We start from the raw sequence: 17,180 nt of genomic DNA, 5'->3' as shown, positions 1-17,180 counted from the left end.
ATGGACAGACAGAACTTGTATTTTGCTTCCTCTCCCATGTTCTTTCTCTGTCTGTGTCCTAGAGTAACCTACATGGATTAAAGCTGCATTTCCAGTGACTGTGTTCAGGTTTTGTGCCTACCAATTATTAGTTTGACGTGCAAATGAAGTTATGCTGTTTTCACTCTTAGTGAGGAGTACTGATGTTTCCCTACCCAACTGATCCTTATCTACTTTTTTAATACCAGCAGCTTAATTGTTACAGCTCTGCTATAGCCTTTACCACAAGCTGTTAGGGGAAATAAGTCATTCTGATGACAAGTTTTCAATTCATTTTTACTTCAATTAATGAAAGAAAATAAATGCAATAAAAATCCTTATTTGGCTTCTGTGCTGCTCAGAATGTCTGCATCATAACCTCAAATAACAAATGAGGAATTCAAGCATGGAGCTTTTTGACACCCATTTCTGCTGATAGCCTTAGCTGTATCTTTTGCTGTTTATGTGATAAAGGAATATTCATAATCTCACAACTGGATGGCATTCTTAGTTTTGGAAATGGGTAATACTGGCCGGGTACTCCAAATGATCATGCAGGTCATCCTTTTACAGGTCTTGCACTACTCAGTGTGATTTCTACTCAGATGCAAGAAGCAATTTAGGGCCTGGTGAATGCTCCTGAGAAGACATGAGGGAGTAGCAGTAGGCAAGTTTACACGGTTCTTTGTCTCAAAACAAATGCTATTTTAAACTGGTTATATCTTGTACTATTCCCATGCTGTGCCCAATACTTACAGTAGTATGCATGAGAAAAGTGTTTGAGAAATAATTCTTTGATAAGGTTATATGCAGTGTATTCTAATCTAACAGTACTAGTCCTGTGACCTTAAAACTAAATCTACTTGTTTTTTTTTCCATTCAGCAGCACAGACAATTTGTGGATTGCATCTTAATTGGCTTACAGCTGAATATAATATTCCAGTAGGTAAAACGGCCATGCTTCACAAAGGCTGTGTATCCAAGCCTGGGCTCTTTTTATTCAGCCAGGTAACCAGGCACAGGGTTACTTAGTTTTGCAGATGCACATACGTGTCAGCTTCTGTTCCCACTGCAGCCAAACTGACTGCCCAGTAACTCACTGCAGAGCTGGCAGTACTGCAAACTTGTAACTGTCGCAGTACTGCATTGCCTTGGAAGTTTTCACATGCTTCCTGCAGCATCTCCTGAAAGGCAGCTGAAGAATCTATTTGCTGCTTGGCACACCAGCAACAAACCTTAGAGGCCTCTGGGATTGCCATACTGAGAGCATTGTTTGGACAGACTTACTGTCTGTGGCTCAGTATTTCTAAATCATTATTTGTAGCTAACTGAAACCTCTGTTGCAAAGTGGGTGTGGTGTAATTACTGCTGTGGAGCTGTGGGTTCTCTCAGCTTGCCAGGTATTAACTCTATATTTTCAGTTTGGTAGCACCTGGATGGCATAATTTTTTTCCCTTTCACAGTGTCTAGTGTTCTGCCTATAAGTGGAAAATATTAACTACAGGTCTTTTTATTAAAATCAAACAAAGGAAGATCAGAGCCAATGGCAAGAAAAAGACCCAAATCCCAAAAGCCTGTAACACTCATGGCATGCTAACTGAAGGCATACCAAGGAAAAACAAATTGATCCTTTTTTTAGAGTCCTTAGCTTCCCCTGACTTGCTGCCACTGACTCACTCAAAAAGACTATAAACCCCAACTAATTGAATGGCCAAAGAAATAAAGAAATATTACCTGACATAGCTTTTTGACAAAAATGGTGCAGAGCATTAAGATAAAAGACTTGGGATGCCTTTGAGATTTGTTTTAGCTGCATTTTACACTTGCTTAGTTTCATGGGACTATATAATTATGTTACTATCACTTGGGCTTCGACAGAATGTTCAAATGGAAATATATGTCTACAAAGAAGGCCAGAAAAATGTTTTTTGAACAAAAACATTAAATGGCTATGATTTTAAAAATAAGGCTAGTCAGCTTTTCAAGACTGTAACTTTCTATCCTGGTTTCTGCATTTACTTCCATACAGAACTGCTTTTCATTAATCTAAAGGAATGTTGGTATTTATCTCTAGTCTACATATTTTTAAAAGACTCATCTTAAATGACAGCTTTGGCATTTTTTAAAGTGCCAAATGCTAACGTGAGTCATGCTTCTCAGCACTCTAGCCCTGGCTGTTAAAAGCACTCTTATAAATCTTAGTCTATTGAAACTGTTAAATTTTGAAATGCTACTTTTATGAGTTGTAGTGAAGACCTACATGGGATAGGACAGAGGCTTATGAAACTGGAAATTATATAGGGAGAACAAACAGGAATCAGTTATTCACATACCTTCCAGTGTAAGATTAAAGGTGTGTGAAATTCAACAAATAAGAAACAGTGTGAAAGCCAAGTGCTCCAGATTAATTAATAAATAATGAAGAAGAATTAATTGCTGAGGGAAATGGCAAGGTTTATAAGCAGTGAGTGGATACAAAAGAAAAAAATGCATCCAAGGCCACTAAATACTAAAATCTAACCCATGATTTTAATTACCTGCGCTATAGGTACTCTCAGCAGTAGAGGCTGAGAGAGCATTTCAGTGAAGTAACAGAAATAATAGCAGAGTTTGTATGCTCTGCTGTGGAGGCATCTTCCATGAACCATGATTGGAAAGATACTGATACAACAGACCTTTAGTCAGGCACAGAAAAGTGGTTTGGCATCTCAAACATTTAAATTAAATTTGATACAAGTTAGAAATGGTCTCCTAACTTGTTTTTTCTTAACTGTTGAAATAATAAACCCTATACAGATAGAGTTCTATTAACAAGCAGGGGATTGCACATGAAAAACTGAATTTGTATTTATTAAACTAAATTTCAGAACAATCTTAAATGCCAAAAGCTAAAGTAACTGAAGAGATCCTCAGTTAGCCCTGCTCTAGATCAGCCCGAGTACGAGTTCTCTTGGAATGCATCAGGTGAGTATCAGTCTTCTAGCATCTGTTCAATAATCTGTAAATGCATTAACCTCAGCGCCAAGTATGGCAATACAGGAATTCTAGAATGGTTTGGGTTGGAAGGGGCAGTAAAGATCATCTAGTTTTAAACCCCTCACACATACAGGGCTACCTCCCAGTAGACCAGGTTTCTCAGAGCCCTGTCCAACCTGGCCAAGAAAATCAGTTCATCATAGATCTCCCCATGCTATTTCAGCTGTTAAATCTTTCTGGTGAAAGAGCAAGGGCCTTTGAGTTTGATGATCCTGATAGGGAACTACCACAAGTAAATCCCATCATAGGGAGATTTGCTAAATATAAGCAGAATTACAGCTCTACCTTCAAGCTCTGCGAATATGATTCTTTTCATAAGTAGGTCTTGCTTGTCTTTTATCTTGTTTTTCCTCAGAACATACTGTGAATGACTGGCAAGGAAGGGGGTTTACTTTTACTAAGTCATTCTTAGTCATGTAGGAGAGAGAAAAATCATTTTAATTTATACTTTCCCTTGTCCTCTCTTCCAAAGCTTTGAAGAAAATAAAATATTTTAGATGCAGTTTAGTCTATGGTTCCTCGATTTCACTGTTAATGTTCACTTTATCATGAGGGTTTTTTTTTAATCCTAGCATACAGAGCCTAAATTCTAGAGAAGTTCTTTCAAGGCAAATCTAGTTTTTTCTTTCCTTTTGTACAGTACCAGTATCCATCATCTACTTCCTCAAGTCACAGCTCTGTACTAGTGTACCTTGAGGTTTCAAAGAGCTTTGGTTACTGTAATGTTGTTTATAGCTATCTCCATCTCCCTGGTTGAGTCTGCATGATTATTTAAAAGATAAGTGTGGTCAGTATGTAAGGTCAACTAAATACAGACCTTTCTCTTCTTCCTGCTTACACGTTCTTTACTGTTGCTCTGTGGCTTCATGCATATAGTTGAAAACTATTTTGAGAGCCTTACACATTTATATACTTGTGGGATGATTAAAAAAAAGCTACCTCATCAAATCTAGTAAACATAAAAAGTGAGAATTTATTACCCCCAAACCTTTTAAAAAGGAAACCTCCCTCAACTTGTATCAAAACAACTGATACTGAAGAATATGCAGAAATTAATCTTTTTAATTTCTTATGTGAAACCCCCCTTTTTAAATAACTAAACCCTCTTTCAAGTTAAGCTGAATATCTAACATCGTTACTCTTGGCTCCCACTTCTATGGTTTAGAGAGTGTAGATGTTACACTTCAGACATTTCAGAATTGTGTATTAATGGTGGTCTCAAGATTTTGTTACACACACCAAAAAAAAAAAATCAAGTCTTGCTGATGGTGCGATTTTGTCGTAAAGTAAATCCCCTTGATTACCATTTTTCCCCTGCAGCAGTACTCTTTATTTCCCTAGCTGCCAATATTAGGATAAGTACACAGAACCTCAGCACGTATGCAGAGGAGAAAATACAGTACCACCTGCTCATTATAAGCACTGTAGAAGAACTCTCAGTGCTCTGCATGGTCCAAACTGCAGTCCTGTTATAATGAGGCTTTGTATATAATAAAGTAACTTCATGGAGTAAAGACACTTCAACAGAGAGTCTGCTAATGCTGCAGGTTCGTCAGTGATCTCTTGGTGGTCACCGCTTTCTGCTGCTGGTCACGGGCAGCAATGCAGAGGCCCCATGTGACCAAGCTCGATGACTCTCAGCATGGGTTTTACAGCACAAAGATATGGTTTAATGCAGCTTTCTTTTTTCTGACTGCAGAGGGGCAGAAGAGGATGCCAGCATAGGATGCTGTATGCATACGCATGTATGTTCAAAGTTTAATAAAACCCTTTCTGGTGTTTTCCTCATCATTCTTTGGATCTTTCCTTGCAGTTCACAAGTGGAGAGGTCAATGAGCACGCCGCAGGTGTCTGCTGTCAGTCAGATTCTGACTTGTCATTAGATTTGGATGATTTATGCTTCCTCTTTTTCTTCTTCTTCTTTTCTTTCTTTTTCTTATCCTTTTTTCTCTTTTTCTTCTTGTGTTTATGTTCTGAGGAAGTGGAGCTGCTGCCATCTTCATCATCCACAGTACTGTCATCACTGCTATCAGATTCTGAGGTAGAGTCCTCCAGGAGCTGCTTCAATTGCTGTATCCTGAATTTAAAATATGTGAATGAGAAGCCTTTCTAGCTGTCCTCTACCTCTAGTAATTTATCCTAGCTTTCATCTTTCCTCCCTGACTTGAGGAATGGAAGCTGCATGCAAAGGGCAGGGGAATGCTTCCTCTTTTGCTTAATTACACTCTTATTACAGATAATATCATGGACTGATAAAAGCAACTACTTTGAGACAAGCAGCTGTTCTGTTTTCAGGGACTTTCCATCCCATTGGATAAGGAAGGCAGACTAGCTTGTTGGCTTATTTATGTGTGCAAAATAATAAAGCAACAGCTATCACTAGCCCACCTGGTGATAAGTTCTATGCTTATCCCTACAGAGGGATATTTGGACTAGGATATTATGATATTCATTGCCCTGCTGATACAGAGAGGATGTCAGTGAAGCTGACAGAGTAGGCTCCACTCTGGATGCATGTAATTGCCGATCTACCACAATGCAGAAGTATTTTTGAAAGGCACTCTTCCTTTGAACTTTCAAGGATCACTGGCAGATAGTGGGACAAAGTATTTGCTTATTTTATTGTTGTCTTCTGTATTCTCTTCAAGGATTCCTCTCCAAGAGTGCTGTTCTATGGGCTACCTACAGTTTCTCCAGTTATCCCACTGAAGCAGTTCCAGCATGAAAGCATCAAAACCTGCCACTTTATATACTAAGTAATGACCTCACAAAAGCAGCAATATCAGGTGCCTAGAACTACCTTTCTAAATCCCCCATTAATTTCCACTGAAAGCATTCTGACAAAGCAAATTTTACAAAATTGACTCAGTGAAGCCAGTGAAAGCAAAAAAAAATAAACTTTTTCTCAGGCCTAAACCAAAACCACACCTAAGTACCTGAATATTATGGCATAAATGCATACAGCTGCACTTTAAACTTTGTTTTGGGGAAAATACAGAAGCTAAAGAATTAAAGCAATTGGAAGTACTAAAGAGTGATTGTTTAGAAAGTAGAAATGCATTAGTCTGTCAACATAAAGAAACTGCTATTAAAAAAAATGTTCTGAGCTAAAACTAAGCTTCTTTAAAAAGGTCACCTATACATAAGTGCCACATTACCAAAATAAAAACTGAATTGAAAATGCAGTTTACTACAGACATACTCACCTCTTTTCTTTTTCATGACGCTTATTTTCCCTTATTATATCATACATTGGATCTTCATGTGCCTTTAAAATGGAAAACAGGAAATTCAATGTTATCACCAACGGTTTTATTTCCTAAAAAAATAAACCAAAGCAACCAAATGCAAGAGGCTTTTATCAAAAGATGGAATATGCTTAGCAAGCTCTTAATTCACTGTCAGACTTAGCACTGTTCACCTGAACTGGTGTATTTGCTTTAGGGAAAGGTTATCTAGCTACACCTCACAGGAAGGGGACTCTCCTTAGGTATCTATCTCCCTACCTCTCCAATCACAGCCAGCTATGAGAATCCCATACATGATCTGTGGGAATAGCTATATGTAGATGGAATACTCAAGTTCAAAATAATGAGCTGTACCCTTATAGTACATTTAAAAAACCTGGATATAAACAAACAGGATTATAGGAGCAAGGAATATAAGACATATGGATAATAAAGTTGGAGTTGTCCTATCATGCTATGCACTACCCTTACTGGTTCTTAAATGACATTAAATGGGCATTGCAGCAAAAGATAGTTGTGAAGGAAGACAGCAAATAAACTTTGCAGACGTTTAAGTTGGATTCATGCAAGAATGCAGAAAAAAGGTGGGGTGATCATTTTTGTTGGAAGATTAAGCAAACAAGTCCAACAGAGAGGAGAGATGGCAGATGCTGACCAGAGGTGGGAACTGAAATGTCAGGAGCAAATGAAAGATGTTGGGAATGCACCATGAAGGGTCTTGGACAAACAACAAGAGTTTGATGCAACAAAGAAGCCTGAGGGAAAATGAAGAATAGAGGCAGTCTGGTCATGGGAAAGGGCTAAAAATACTCTTGGCAGTTGCATACAATCAGTACGAATCCAGAGTCTGGAGAGACCAAGCCAAGATTATATTTTTCAAGGACAGAAATGAGGACATAAGACACAAAGTGATGACAGCTTGAAATATAGGTTAATGATGCACAGCAACAGAAATAGTTAGAGATCACACAGAAAGAATCTGCAGAACTGAGATGTAGCTTCATGTAGCAAGAGATCAGACTTTAGACAATGACTGGATTACAGACCTAGACAACAGCATTCATGATGTGGTTGTTCACAGCGAGAGCAGAAGGCTTGAAACAGCTGTAATGTGGGCAGCTCAAGCTTGACTAAACATTTTTTGCTATGTTGACATTTTAATCACAAAAAAAAAAATGAATACAGTGGTTGAAACAGGTTCTTGAAGATTTCCAATTTATATGTAAAAATTATTAATTTTCCTCTTGAAGAGTAGATTTTCTGCACAGTAGTCAAACATCCAACCACATCTGTAGCCTTTTCTTTATTAGGAGATTTTCAGCATCTATATTATACTAGAGACAGAGGAAAAGTCCTTAATAAAGCATCATCTAATAGGCTTATCTTCAGTTGCAAGATTATGCATTATCAGTACTAAAAAAATACAAGCAGTAATACTACAGTATTGCTACTCACCACTCTAAATTGTTCCAATTTCTGATTGCCTTTAATAAAGAATGGGCATTCCTTATCTCCTGTTCTGTGTCCATAACGTTTACATCTCCAACCTTTAAAAAAACAAGCAGCAATGAATTGCACCTCTGAGACAGACCTGAAGAAGCACAAAAAGCCAAAACCACATTTCTGCAAAATATTTTCAATCTGTTGTAAGAGACAGGGAGATACAACTAGTATGCTGATAAATGCAATGTCCATAAAATACAAGGCTATTACTTTAATATTCAAATTCAGTATTACTTCAACCTTCAAGATACTGGTTGCTTTTTTATCAATATGATGTCAATCTACCCAGAGTTCATAATTTGTCCACCAGACATTCTGCCCTCCCCCAGCATAAATGGATGGATACATGATGGTCCAATGACATCTGGAATATTTTCAGCCTTACACTGCATAACTTTGACTTCTTTTCCCAAAGGCATCCAAAGCCCTTTTGTTGGGGCATGTGCCAGGAACTCTCGTGCGCTTTCATTGCCTGGTACATCAGGTATGCAGTCTTCTGGTTTTGTTTCATTCTCCTACAAAAAAAAAAGAAAAGAAAAAAGAAGAAAGATAAAGATAATAAAATAACTTTCTTTTTTTAACTTTGCAAGAATTAATAATCAAGTGTACAGACCTTCACTTAGCAGGAAACATATTTTCCCCATTATCTTTTTTCCTTGTATCACACAAAAGATCTAAAATACTTGACCCCCCCTTTTTTTTTTTCTCACCCTTGAATTTTGCAGCCAGAATTTTCCTGCGCAGGAATTTCATTCCTTCCCATCCATTTAATAATTTGTTTAAATAAATAACAGAAATGAAAACTTAACACAAAGCAGAGACTTTGTTATCTTCTTCCTGCTAGTAAGACATAACAATTACAAGGAAACCTTTACAACACAAAGCAGTTATTCTTTAGGTTAAAAGCACTACTTTATGGCTTAGGTATATAAATTTGGCAGAAGTAATGATCATGATGAAAGAATTATTTCAGCCTAAGCAATAGAGAAGAATCCTGAAAAGATGTTATTCAAAACAAAAATCTGCTTTCCATAAATGGCTCCCCTCTATCCACACTATTAAACACTGCACAAAGTGTGCTAAGAGATTATGAAAGACCTGGTCTCCTATCTGATTCTGGATCACTTTGGATCACCAAGACAAAGTGGTCAGCTTGTAATGATTCTCTACAATCTCTCTGTAATTTATATAGGTAACACAGACACTTAAACACCTAAAGAGCACGTTTTGTGAAAATCCCTCATAATCCTAAAAAATTACAGCTATTTACCAACCTTAATTAGCCCAGGGGGAGGTTTCTCATAGCTGAAAAGCAATAGAAATATTGTTACTCTGCAGCTTAGCACAGACAAATAAATTGAAAAATTACAGTTTTTCATGGGTATTGAGTGAAAACCTTCAGCTCACATTTCTCCTTAAATATTACCTTGTAACTAATAGAACCACAGCAGAACACAGATACAGCAAGCTGACAGACAGCATTTATCATATTACTACACATCTCTTGCAAACATCCCTCAGATTCATATTCTTGTGGGAGCACAACTACTTCCTAGGGATATGTGGTATATTTGATTTAGCTTCAACATGCATACATGCATAATTCTCTCTTCTTTTTTCTGCTGCACCCCTCAAGGTCTCCAGACTTCTTTACTCTAGCACTGCTAAATCACAGACATAGTCAGCTAAAAATGTCAAGTCAGACTGATCCTTACATCTAGCTTTGCCAGCCAAACCTAATACATAATAATTTAATAATCTTCTGTGTATTAAACCTCAAGACAGAGCCCTACTGACCACAGCAGCATATTTTCTGCAGCATTTCTTTGGGGTTAACGGTAGATAAAACATTTGTTAAAATCCAAGCAGCAAACAGGTACTACACAGAGCACACAGCAACTAAAAAAACGCATGTGCTAAGGAGTTAAATGCCAAGGCTATACAAAATGGTCCTGGAGGCAAAGAATACATATTACATAGAAAGATGCAGGTGTGTGTAACTGAATTTGTATTGGGGTTTTTCCCCGCTCTAATCTCATCTCTATTTAAACACATACACTGTTTCCTGTAAACTGCTGCCTCAGTGAAAGTATAAAGTGATCACAGAAGAGAATGGAGATATTTTGGTTTTGTTTTTCAATGGCATAAAAAGATCAGCACTGTGCAAGCCCAGAGTCCCGAAATCTTCTGCTTTATGGAAGACTCTTTTCAACAGGACTTTCCAACATTATCCATGTATTAACTCAGCTGGACATGAAACATCTCTACTGGCTGTGCATCATAGGTTTGATGGCATAGGCAATATTTCATTGGCTTAGCTGTGCGCACACGCACCCCCCCTACATACCTCTATGATTGCTAGGCACAATCATACCAATACAATAAGAACAGCAAGGAAAAGGTGGTTAAAGTATGTTCAACCCATCTTTATAACAATAACTTCGGAGTGCTGTTTGGTGCATTTAACAACAAACTGATTTTCACTTCCACGCAGAAAAGAAAAAACCAAAATCATGTTCTTGTGTACCTTCTGACCTTTTTATTCCATTAAAACAATAATTCCTTTCCAGAGAAATAGCATAAACCTTTTACAGCACCTTTTAATCCCAATTTATTTTTCCTTCTTTGTTTTTTTTAAGTCCGTTCCAGGAACAACCTCTGCTCCTATGCTGCATCTCTCAGACTTGGAGGAGCCCGCGAGAGCCCCTTCTGTGCCCCAACAAACCCTTCGTAAGTCACCAAGCAACTCTGCAAGTGGCCCCGAAGCCTTTCTGCCGAATCACATTTAAGGGGAGAGGGGAAGAAGAATCACCACCCCCCAGAAAACCCAAACCCTGCACTGGAAACGAGCCCCAAATGCCGGCGGGGTGTGCTCAGGGCAGAGCCGGGGCGGGAGCCGCGGGCAGCCTCCCCTCCTCCGCTCCTTACAAAGACTCCAGGTGCTGGATCTTCTGGAGCTGCTGCGCCTCCTGCCTCTTCCGCTTCCTCTCATGCCGGTCCTGAGTCCTGCCGCCGCTGGCCGCGGGCTCCGCATGGCTCCTGGCCCGCGCCTGGCTGCCCCTCGCCGCCTCCCCCTCCTCCGCTCCCTCCTCCTCGTCCTGCCCCTGCTCCCTGGGCGCCCGCTGGGCCATGGGCGCGCCGGCCACGGCCGCGGCGGACGGCGAGGCCCTGGCGACGCCCCCTCCCCGCCCTCCGCATCCCGGTTTCCGGCCGAGCGCCGACTTCCTCCGGCGCCCGCAGCCACGGGCACCCCGCCCCTCACGGCCCCGGCCGGGAGCCGGGCTCCGCCCGCCGCAGCCTCAGGCACCCGCGGCTTACCGGGGCTTGGGAATATATGTGGAGTTCTGTGCCTTCAAAACACCGATGTTAAAAAAAAAAAAAAAAAAAAAAATTAATACCAGCGTCCCAGTAATTTCTCCCTCGCGGGAGGGTCACCACTCCGGTCGGGTGAGACTCCACCTGCAGTGCTGCATCCAGCTCTGGGGTTCCCAGCACAGGAAGGACATGAAACTGTTGGAGCAGGCTCAGAGGAGGCCACCAACTTGATTAGAGGGATAGAGCACCTTTCCTGTGAGTAAAGGCTGAGAGAACTGGGGTTGTTCAGCCTGGAGAAGGCTCTGGGATGACCTAACTGCGGCCTTCAGCACCTGAAGGGAGCTACAGGAAAGATGGAGAGGGACAGCACAAGGGTGTGTAGTGACAGGACAAGAGGGAGTGGATTAACACTGAAAGAGAATAGGTTTAGATTAGATAAAGGGAAGAAATTCTTTACTGTTAGGGTGGTGAGGCATTTGCACAGGCTGCCCAGAGAAATCGTGTCTGCACCATCCCTGACACTATTCAAGGCCAGGTTTGATGGGGCTTGGAGCAATCTTGCCTAGTGGAAGGTGTCCCTGCCCACGTAAGGAGGTTGGAGCTAGGTGATCTTTAAGGTCCTTTCCAACTCAAAGTCTTATGTGATTCACACAGTAGGACTGAGAGGTGTATAGACACACATGGGGGAATATGGCAGTGGGCTGGCTATGAGGTGTCAGGAAGCAGGTGTCTCCAGGATGGAGGGAAGGCTGAGGGGGTTGCTTTTCTCACCAAGTTGAGGATGCAGCTGAGGGGCCTCTGAGGTTGGGGAAAGGGGCTGGGAATGCAAGGAGGGCCCCATCATGGTGCTTACTGGGCATTCTTTACTGGGAGGGTGGCAAGGTACTGGAACAGGTTGCCCAGGGAAATTGTGGATGTCCCATTCCTAGAAGTACCCAAAACCAGGCTGGATGGAGCACCGAGCAACCTGGTCTAGCAAAAGGTGTCACTGCCTGTTGTTGCCGCTGAAGATGAATAGATCACACGGACACAGGTCGAGGTGTGGTGAAAGGAAGAGAAAGTTTATTTTTCCTCCCAGGATTTATAGGCTTCTGACCACGGCCAGGGATTGGATGGTCAGGATAACACTTTCTCACTGCACTGGCCATGAGAGATACCCATCACAAGACGTGTAACAGAAAGAATGTACACATATCTATGTTTACAGTTACTGTCCTGGGAAAGTCTTTAGAAAACCATGTCAGCAAGCTCAGAAGCTGAGTTTTCAGGGCGACAGCCTGTGGCAAGGGAATTGGAACTTGATGATCTTAAAAGTCCTGTCCAACCAAAACTGATCTATGGTTCTATGATTCTGTGCTTGGCCATGACCAACATATGTGTGGCTGGAGGGAGAAGAAGGTCAGCATCCAAACCAAAACCCAGACTTGGATTTGGTTTTTCTTTATTTTATTTTTTTTTTTTTTTAATGGGTGGGTTGCTGCATCAGAAGGTACATGTTGGGTATGGGGCAAGGTTCTAATGCCAAAAAGTCTCTGAATAGAGACTTTATTTTGGAAGCAAACACAGCAATGTCTGGCTAGGGCTGTGCTGCTGTGGTGGGACCTAGCTGACAAACAAAGGGCAACCTTGTCTTCAGTGTATGAGCACCACTGGAGAGGCAAATCTACCCCTAGCCTTTGCAGTTTTCTGCCTTGGCTGTGTTCTCTCTATTGGAGGATGAGCAATAGAGGTAGATCAGTATTGGGAAGGCAAAGTTTAAATCTTTGCTTTTGCTTCATGCTGAAATTCAAGGGCACATGAGATTTTGGGAATTGCTTAAGAGCTGAGTGAAATGCAGAAAATATATCTTAGAAGTCCAGGAACTGAAGGTGTTTTTAACTGTGATCATTGTGGTGCTTCAAAAGTGCACATCAAAGGCACTTGATGTGCACTTTGATGTAATTTGAGGTAATTTTGATGTAATTTGAGGTAACTGCTATTACAGCACCCTGTGATTCTTAAGTGCAGTAAGACAAACACGGTCCTGAGAATGCCTATCTTTTACAAGGTAAAAATCAATCTTACACACTATTTAGCAATGTAATATTGTTAATCAAGCACTACTTTAATATTACTTTAGCTTTTACTCAGTAAAACCTTATCTGAGATGAACATTCACATGTTATGTTTCTCACTTGCATTCACCTAAGTGGCTGCCATTGGAACTTCAGATCCCAGAAAACTATTTGTCCGATTAATTGTCACAGTCCTTTTCAAGGCAAAAGGTGCTTGTTTTAATTTTGAAGCAAAATAATCTAGCTTTTGCATGTCATGGCACTAATATACACTACTGATGAAGATTTTTATTTCATGCACCAAATATTGTAGGTTTTCTGGCCCTGGAAAGAAGGCAGCAGCCATTCTTCCACAGAACAACACTCAGCAGCAAAGCAACATAATCTTGCAGATACGCTTACCAAAAAAACCCAAGTCCTGCTGTACATAAACTAATTCCGAGCTATCCATCTGGCCAAGATGTCATGAGATGGTGCATAAGCTGTGAGTAAATCATTTTCATTTATCCCATGCGTTTGTAGACAGCTTGTGTATTTTCTTTAGCAGTGGGCCTTTGAGGAGTAGCCTTTCCTTGGGCCTAAACTCTGAACAGGCTGAATTGCTGGTATGTCTTGAAAAGGCAGATCGCAGCAGTTTCTTGAGGTGCAGAACTCCATTAAAACCTCTTGTCTAAAGGCTTAGAGGCAAAATCAGTTTATTTGCTAATCTGAGTTAAATATCTGTGTATGAGGCAAATGCAAGGTGATGTGGTTTAATATAATCCACTGTGAAGCAGGTTGAGCAGATGACTTGATGGTTGCTGGAGGCTAAGAGATTTGCTGCTGTGACACTCCTAACATGTGGGAACATGTCAAATTGCAATCACTCCCTTTCATGGTCATGTATCTTCAAGCAACAAGTGAGGTAGGTGAAATATTTTTAGGTGTTGCAATTACATTTAAAATGTCTGAAAGAACTTAGATGAGACACATTATCAATTTTTCACTCTATTTAGAGAAATGGTAATAGTTACTATTACCAATAGTTAGGGACGAACTGGACTGATGCCTACTAAATAGAGACTTTATGTTGGAAGCAAACTGAAGTGATATAATAGAGTTTTTTGGCCCCCCTTTCAGGCCAGTGTTGCTTTTTTTCAAGTGCCTTTTTACTTCACTTTTTCAAACCAACAGAGTAGTCAGACTCTGAAACAGCTTTCCTGCATGATAGGACAGTGACAGAAAATCTAATATCATTCCAAGGTGGAGTGTTTCCAGTTCATGAATGGTATTCTGTGGGAGACATGTGCAATAGTAAAAGAAACAGGAGTTCTCCAGAAACCCTACCAGTCTCGCTTTCATACACTCTTGACTATCCTAACTTGGCTGAAGTAAGAAGACCTCTGCCAGTTTGGAGAAGTTAAGGGTCTGGCTTTGATGACCTCAGATTCAATGACTTCAGCCGTGACAGAATAATTGGCACAAATTGAGGAACTAAGTGCATGGTCTCAACAGAACTGTGGGGTTCCAGTGGAGGCAGGAGGACAGATCATATTATACATAATCACCTTCTTACTGTTAAGTCAATGGGATCTTGCTGTGTTCTTTGCATCCCGGTGGCTTGGAGACCCAGGCTGTAATTTCTGATCAGATCAGGACATTTCGATGTCATCTTTGCTGCAATAAAACTTAATGGGGCACACGGGACATAAAATTTGATAGATACATAAATCTGCCTAGACACAGTGGTTTAAATGTGTTCTTCAGTTTGATACAAATAATTTTCAGTGCATTTTCCCATCTGTCTTGGAAATGAACTTTATCACTTTATTACCTGTCTTAGAAGTACTTTTTTTGTGAGAAGAGATTATTCAAAGCTATAGGTAGCTCCAAAGTTTCTATTTTTTTTCCTCCTTTGCTGAGAAGAAACCCTGGATTCCTGTGTTGCACACTTACTCAAGAAGGTGATTGCATTCATATCAGTCCATAGCAAAGATCCAAACAAAATTAATTGTGAAAAGGAGAGAGTAGAAAAAACCTGTTACTTTCATTTCTATTTATTCTGAAGCAAAGGTGCTCAGTATCTGTAAATTGTTTAAATCCATTCTATTTAAAGTGTTTATATTAACTGAGGATCTGGTACTTAGAAGAGTATTTATTTGAAGTTGTGGGGTGTTTTTTTTTTTTTTTTTCTGTGTATATGAATGTAGTGCTTCAGCCATTTCAAGAAGTTAATTTTTTTGGGAAATGTTAGTCTTACAGCTGGTGTTGTGGCACTGTAATTCCAGCTTCATCCAAACATCTAAGCAGAAACATTAATTGCTGTTGCAATGCGAAGTATCTGAAAAGTCGTTATTTTTCATGGTATCCACTACAACTTTATAATGTTTCAGCTACAAGAGATAGTACTGGGAACAAATTGATTTACATCTATGTCATCCCATGGGCATCAGTATTCCTGTAGGAGGGTAGCCCTGGCAGAATGTCAGCCAGTCTGTTTTTCTCCATTTTTGGCTGGCTAGAGTTTTGGGCCAGGATCTGTTTCTGATTATGTGTCATATATTACGAATGAGACAGGAATCCAGAACCCGTGTTAGGCCTCATGGGAAGTTAAGCACCTCCTAATGGGATCCAGAAGAAGCAGATCTAAGCAGGCTGAGCAGAGCACAGTCTAAATCCAGCATGGCCAGCCCATGCCAGCTTCATGCCTGAAGCTAGATGGAGACATTTAGAACAGAGTGAGTCTAAGCTCTGGACCACTTCTGACCACAGGAAAGGCTGCCTCAGAACATCAGAGGCTCTTTAACGAGTTGGGCACCTCAGCTATTAGGAGAGGTGCTGACATCCTTTCTTAGAGTGAAAAGTTTTGTTTGAAGTGGAAATGCTGGCAGTTTCTTTTGATACTAGTTTAGCAATTAGAAAATTTGGTTCCCTCCTTGGTCTGAGTATTCAGTGATGGGAGGTTGTGTGTCACTGGGATAAAATATCCCCTAAGCATCAAGCTAACAGCTACATCAGTGGGGGATATTCACCTTTTATATTGCACTCTATGGAAGCAGTAGAGTGTAGGAGACGCTTTCTGGGGACGGTCTGAGACACGGCAAAGACCTCTATAATCGAGTTAGGTGTTAGAAGTTTATTTCAGGGCGTGGGATTTCAGGGAGAGAGGGAGCCTGCTATGAGCCAGCAGATAGAGCTCAAAGCGGGCTCAGAGAGAACAATACAAAAGGGGGTAAAATATGAATACATGAGTTTAAGACTTAAGATTGCTAAGAAAGAGAGTAACAGAACAGAAGTGAGAGAGCCGGGGAAAAAGAGCAGCAAGAGTGTCGAAAGAGTGAGGCAAGAGGGCTAAGAGAGCGTAACAAGAGAGTAGCAAGAGAGCCAAGAGAGGCCAAGAGAACTAAGAGAGCTAAGAGAACTAAGAGAGCTTAGAAAACCAAGAGAGACAAGAGAGTAGCAAGAGAGTAGCAAGAGAGACCAAGAGAAACAAGAGAACTAAGAGCTAAGAGAGCCAAGAGAGAGAATTCTCTTTTGCAATTACTTATATAACCTATACATTTGAATATTCTATTCCTTTACTGACTAATCTTTCTAAGTATACTAATACAGTAACATTTGTGTGCAACCTATAGAAATCACTGTTTTTGCATATCTTTAGTTATCTCAGGGTCCTTCAGACCTTTCCTTATAAGGCTGGGGAGAGGGGTCTCAGCTTGGTTTTATTGCAGGAAAGAATGTGTTCTGGCATACCAGCCCGGTTTCTTTGAATTATTCAAACCGTGCTTTCATTTGTATTTCTTCCTTAGCCTTTCTGGCTACAGAGTCATATTTATAATTTCTTTCTAATTCTACCTTCCCAACAGTAGAGAAAAGCATTTGAGATTCACGGGGCCAGATAGACAAGGGTGTTTGAATTTGTCTGTGAGTACACCATGAGGAGTGCTCATCCAACAATGGAAACTGTACTTCTTTCTGTGACACACAAAATCAGTACTCTAAGCAGGGACCAGAGCCCTGTTCATCC

General features: G+C 40.5%; 2 protein-coding genes across 3 annotated transcripts in view; one reads left to right on the top strand and one right to left on the bottom strand.

Moving 5' to 3' along the window:
- Positions 1-4,002: 4,002 nt before the first annotated feature.
- On the bottom strand, positions 4,003-10,951 carry RP9 (RP9 pre-mRNA splicing factor). Its single transcript, XM_005519049.3, has 6 exons — positions 10,734-10,951; positions 9,080-9,110; positions 8,191-8,320; positions 7,758-7,849; positions 6,261-6,322; positions 4,003-5,131 (listed from the first exon to the last, which is right to left on the bottom strand). The coding sequence occupies exons 1-6, from the start codon at positions 10,934-10,936 to the stop codon at positions 4,912-4,914; spliced, it is 738 nt and encodes a 245-aa protein (XP_005519106.2). The 5' UTR covers positions 10,937-10,951; the 3' UTR covers positions 4,003-4,911.
- Positions 10,952-11,217: 266 nt separating this feature from the next.
- Positions 11,218-17,180, top strand: part of FKBP9 (FKBP prolyl isomerase 9) — a 35,809-nt gene continuing 29,846 nt past the window's right edge. Inside the window, exons 1-2 of one of the 2 annotated variants that reach the window (XM_088063526.1) lie at positions 11,218-11,375; positions 13,488-13,658. In XM_088063526.1, coding sequence (XP_087919652.1) covers positions 13,645-13,658 — 14 coding nt within the window. In that variant the 5' untranslated portion in view covers positions 11,218-11,375; positions 13,488-13,644. Of the gene's footprint in view, positions 11,376-13,487; positions 13,659-13,969; positions 14,079-17,180 lie in introns of those variants that run through there. The other variant, XM_014248776.2, reaches the window with a different exon arrangement.

This window comes from Pseudopodoces humilis, chromosome 1 (genome assembly GCF_049639895.1).
Source record: "Pseudopodoces humilis isolate 2021_Gansu_Grassland_sample_001 chromosome 1, ASM4963989v1, whole genome shotgun sequence".
NCBI lineage: Eukaryota > Metazoa > Chordata > Aves > Passeriformes > Paridae > Pseudopodoces > Pseudopodoces humilis.
The sequence above is the reverse complement of the archived record's forward strand: the minus strand, read 5'-3'. Positions and strand labels throughout refer to the sequence as shown.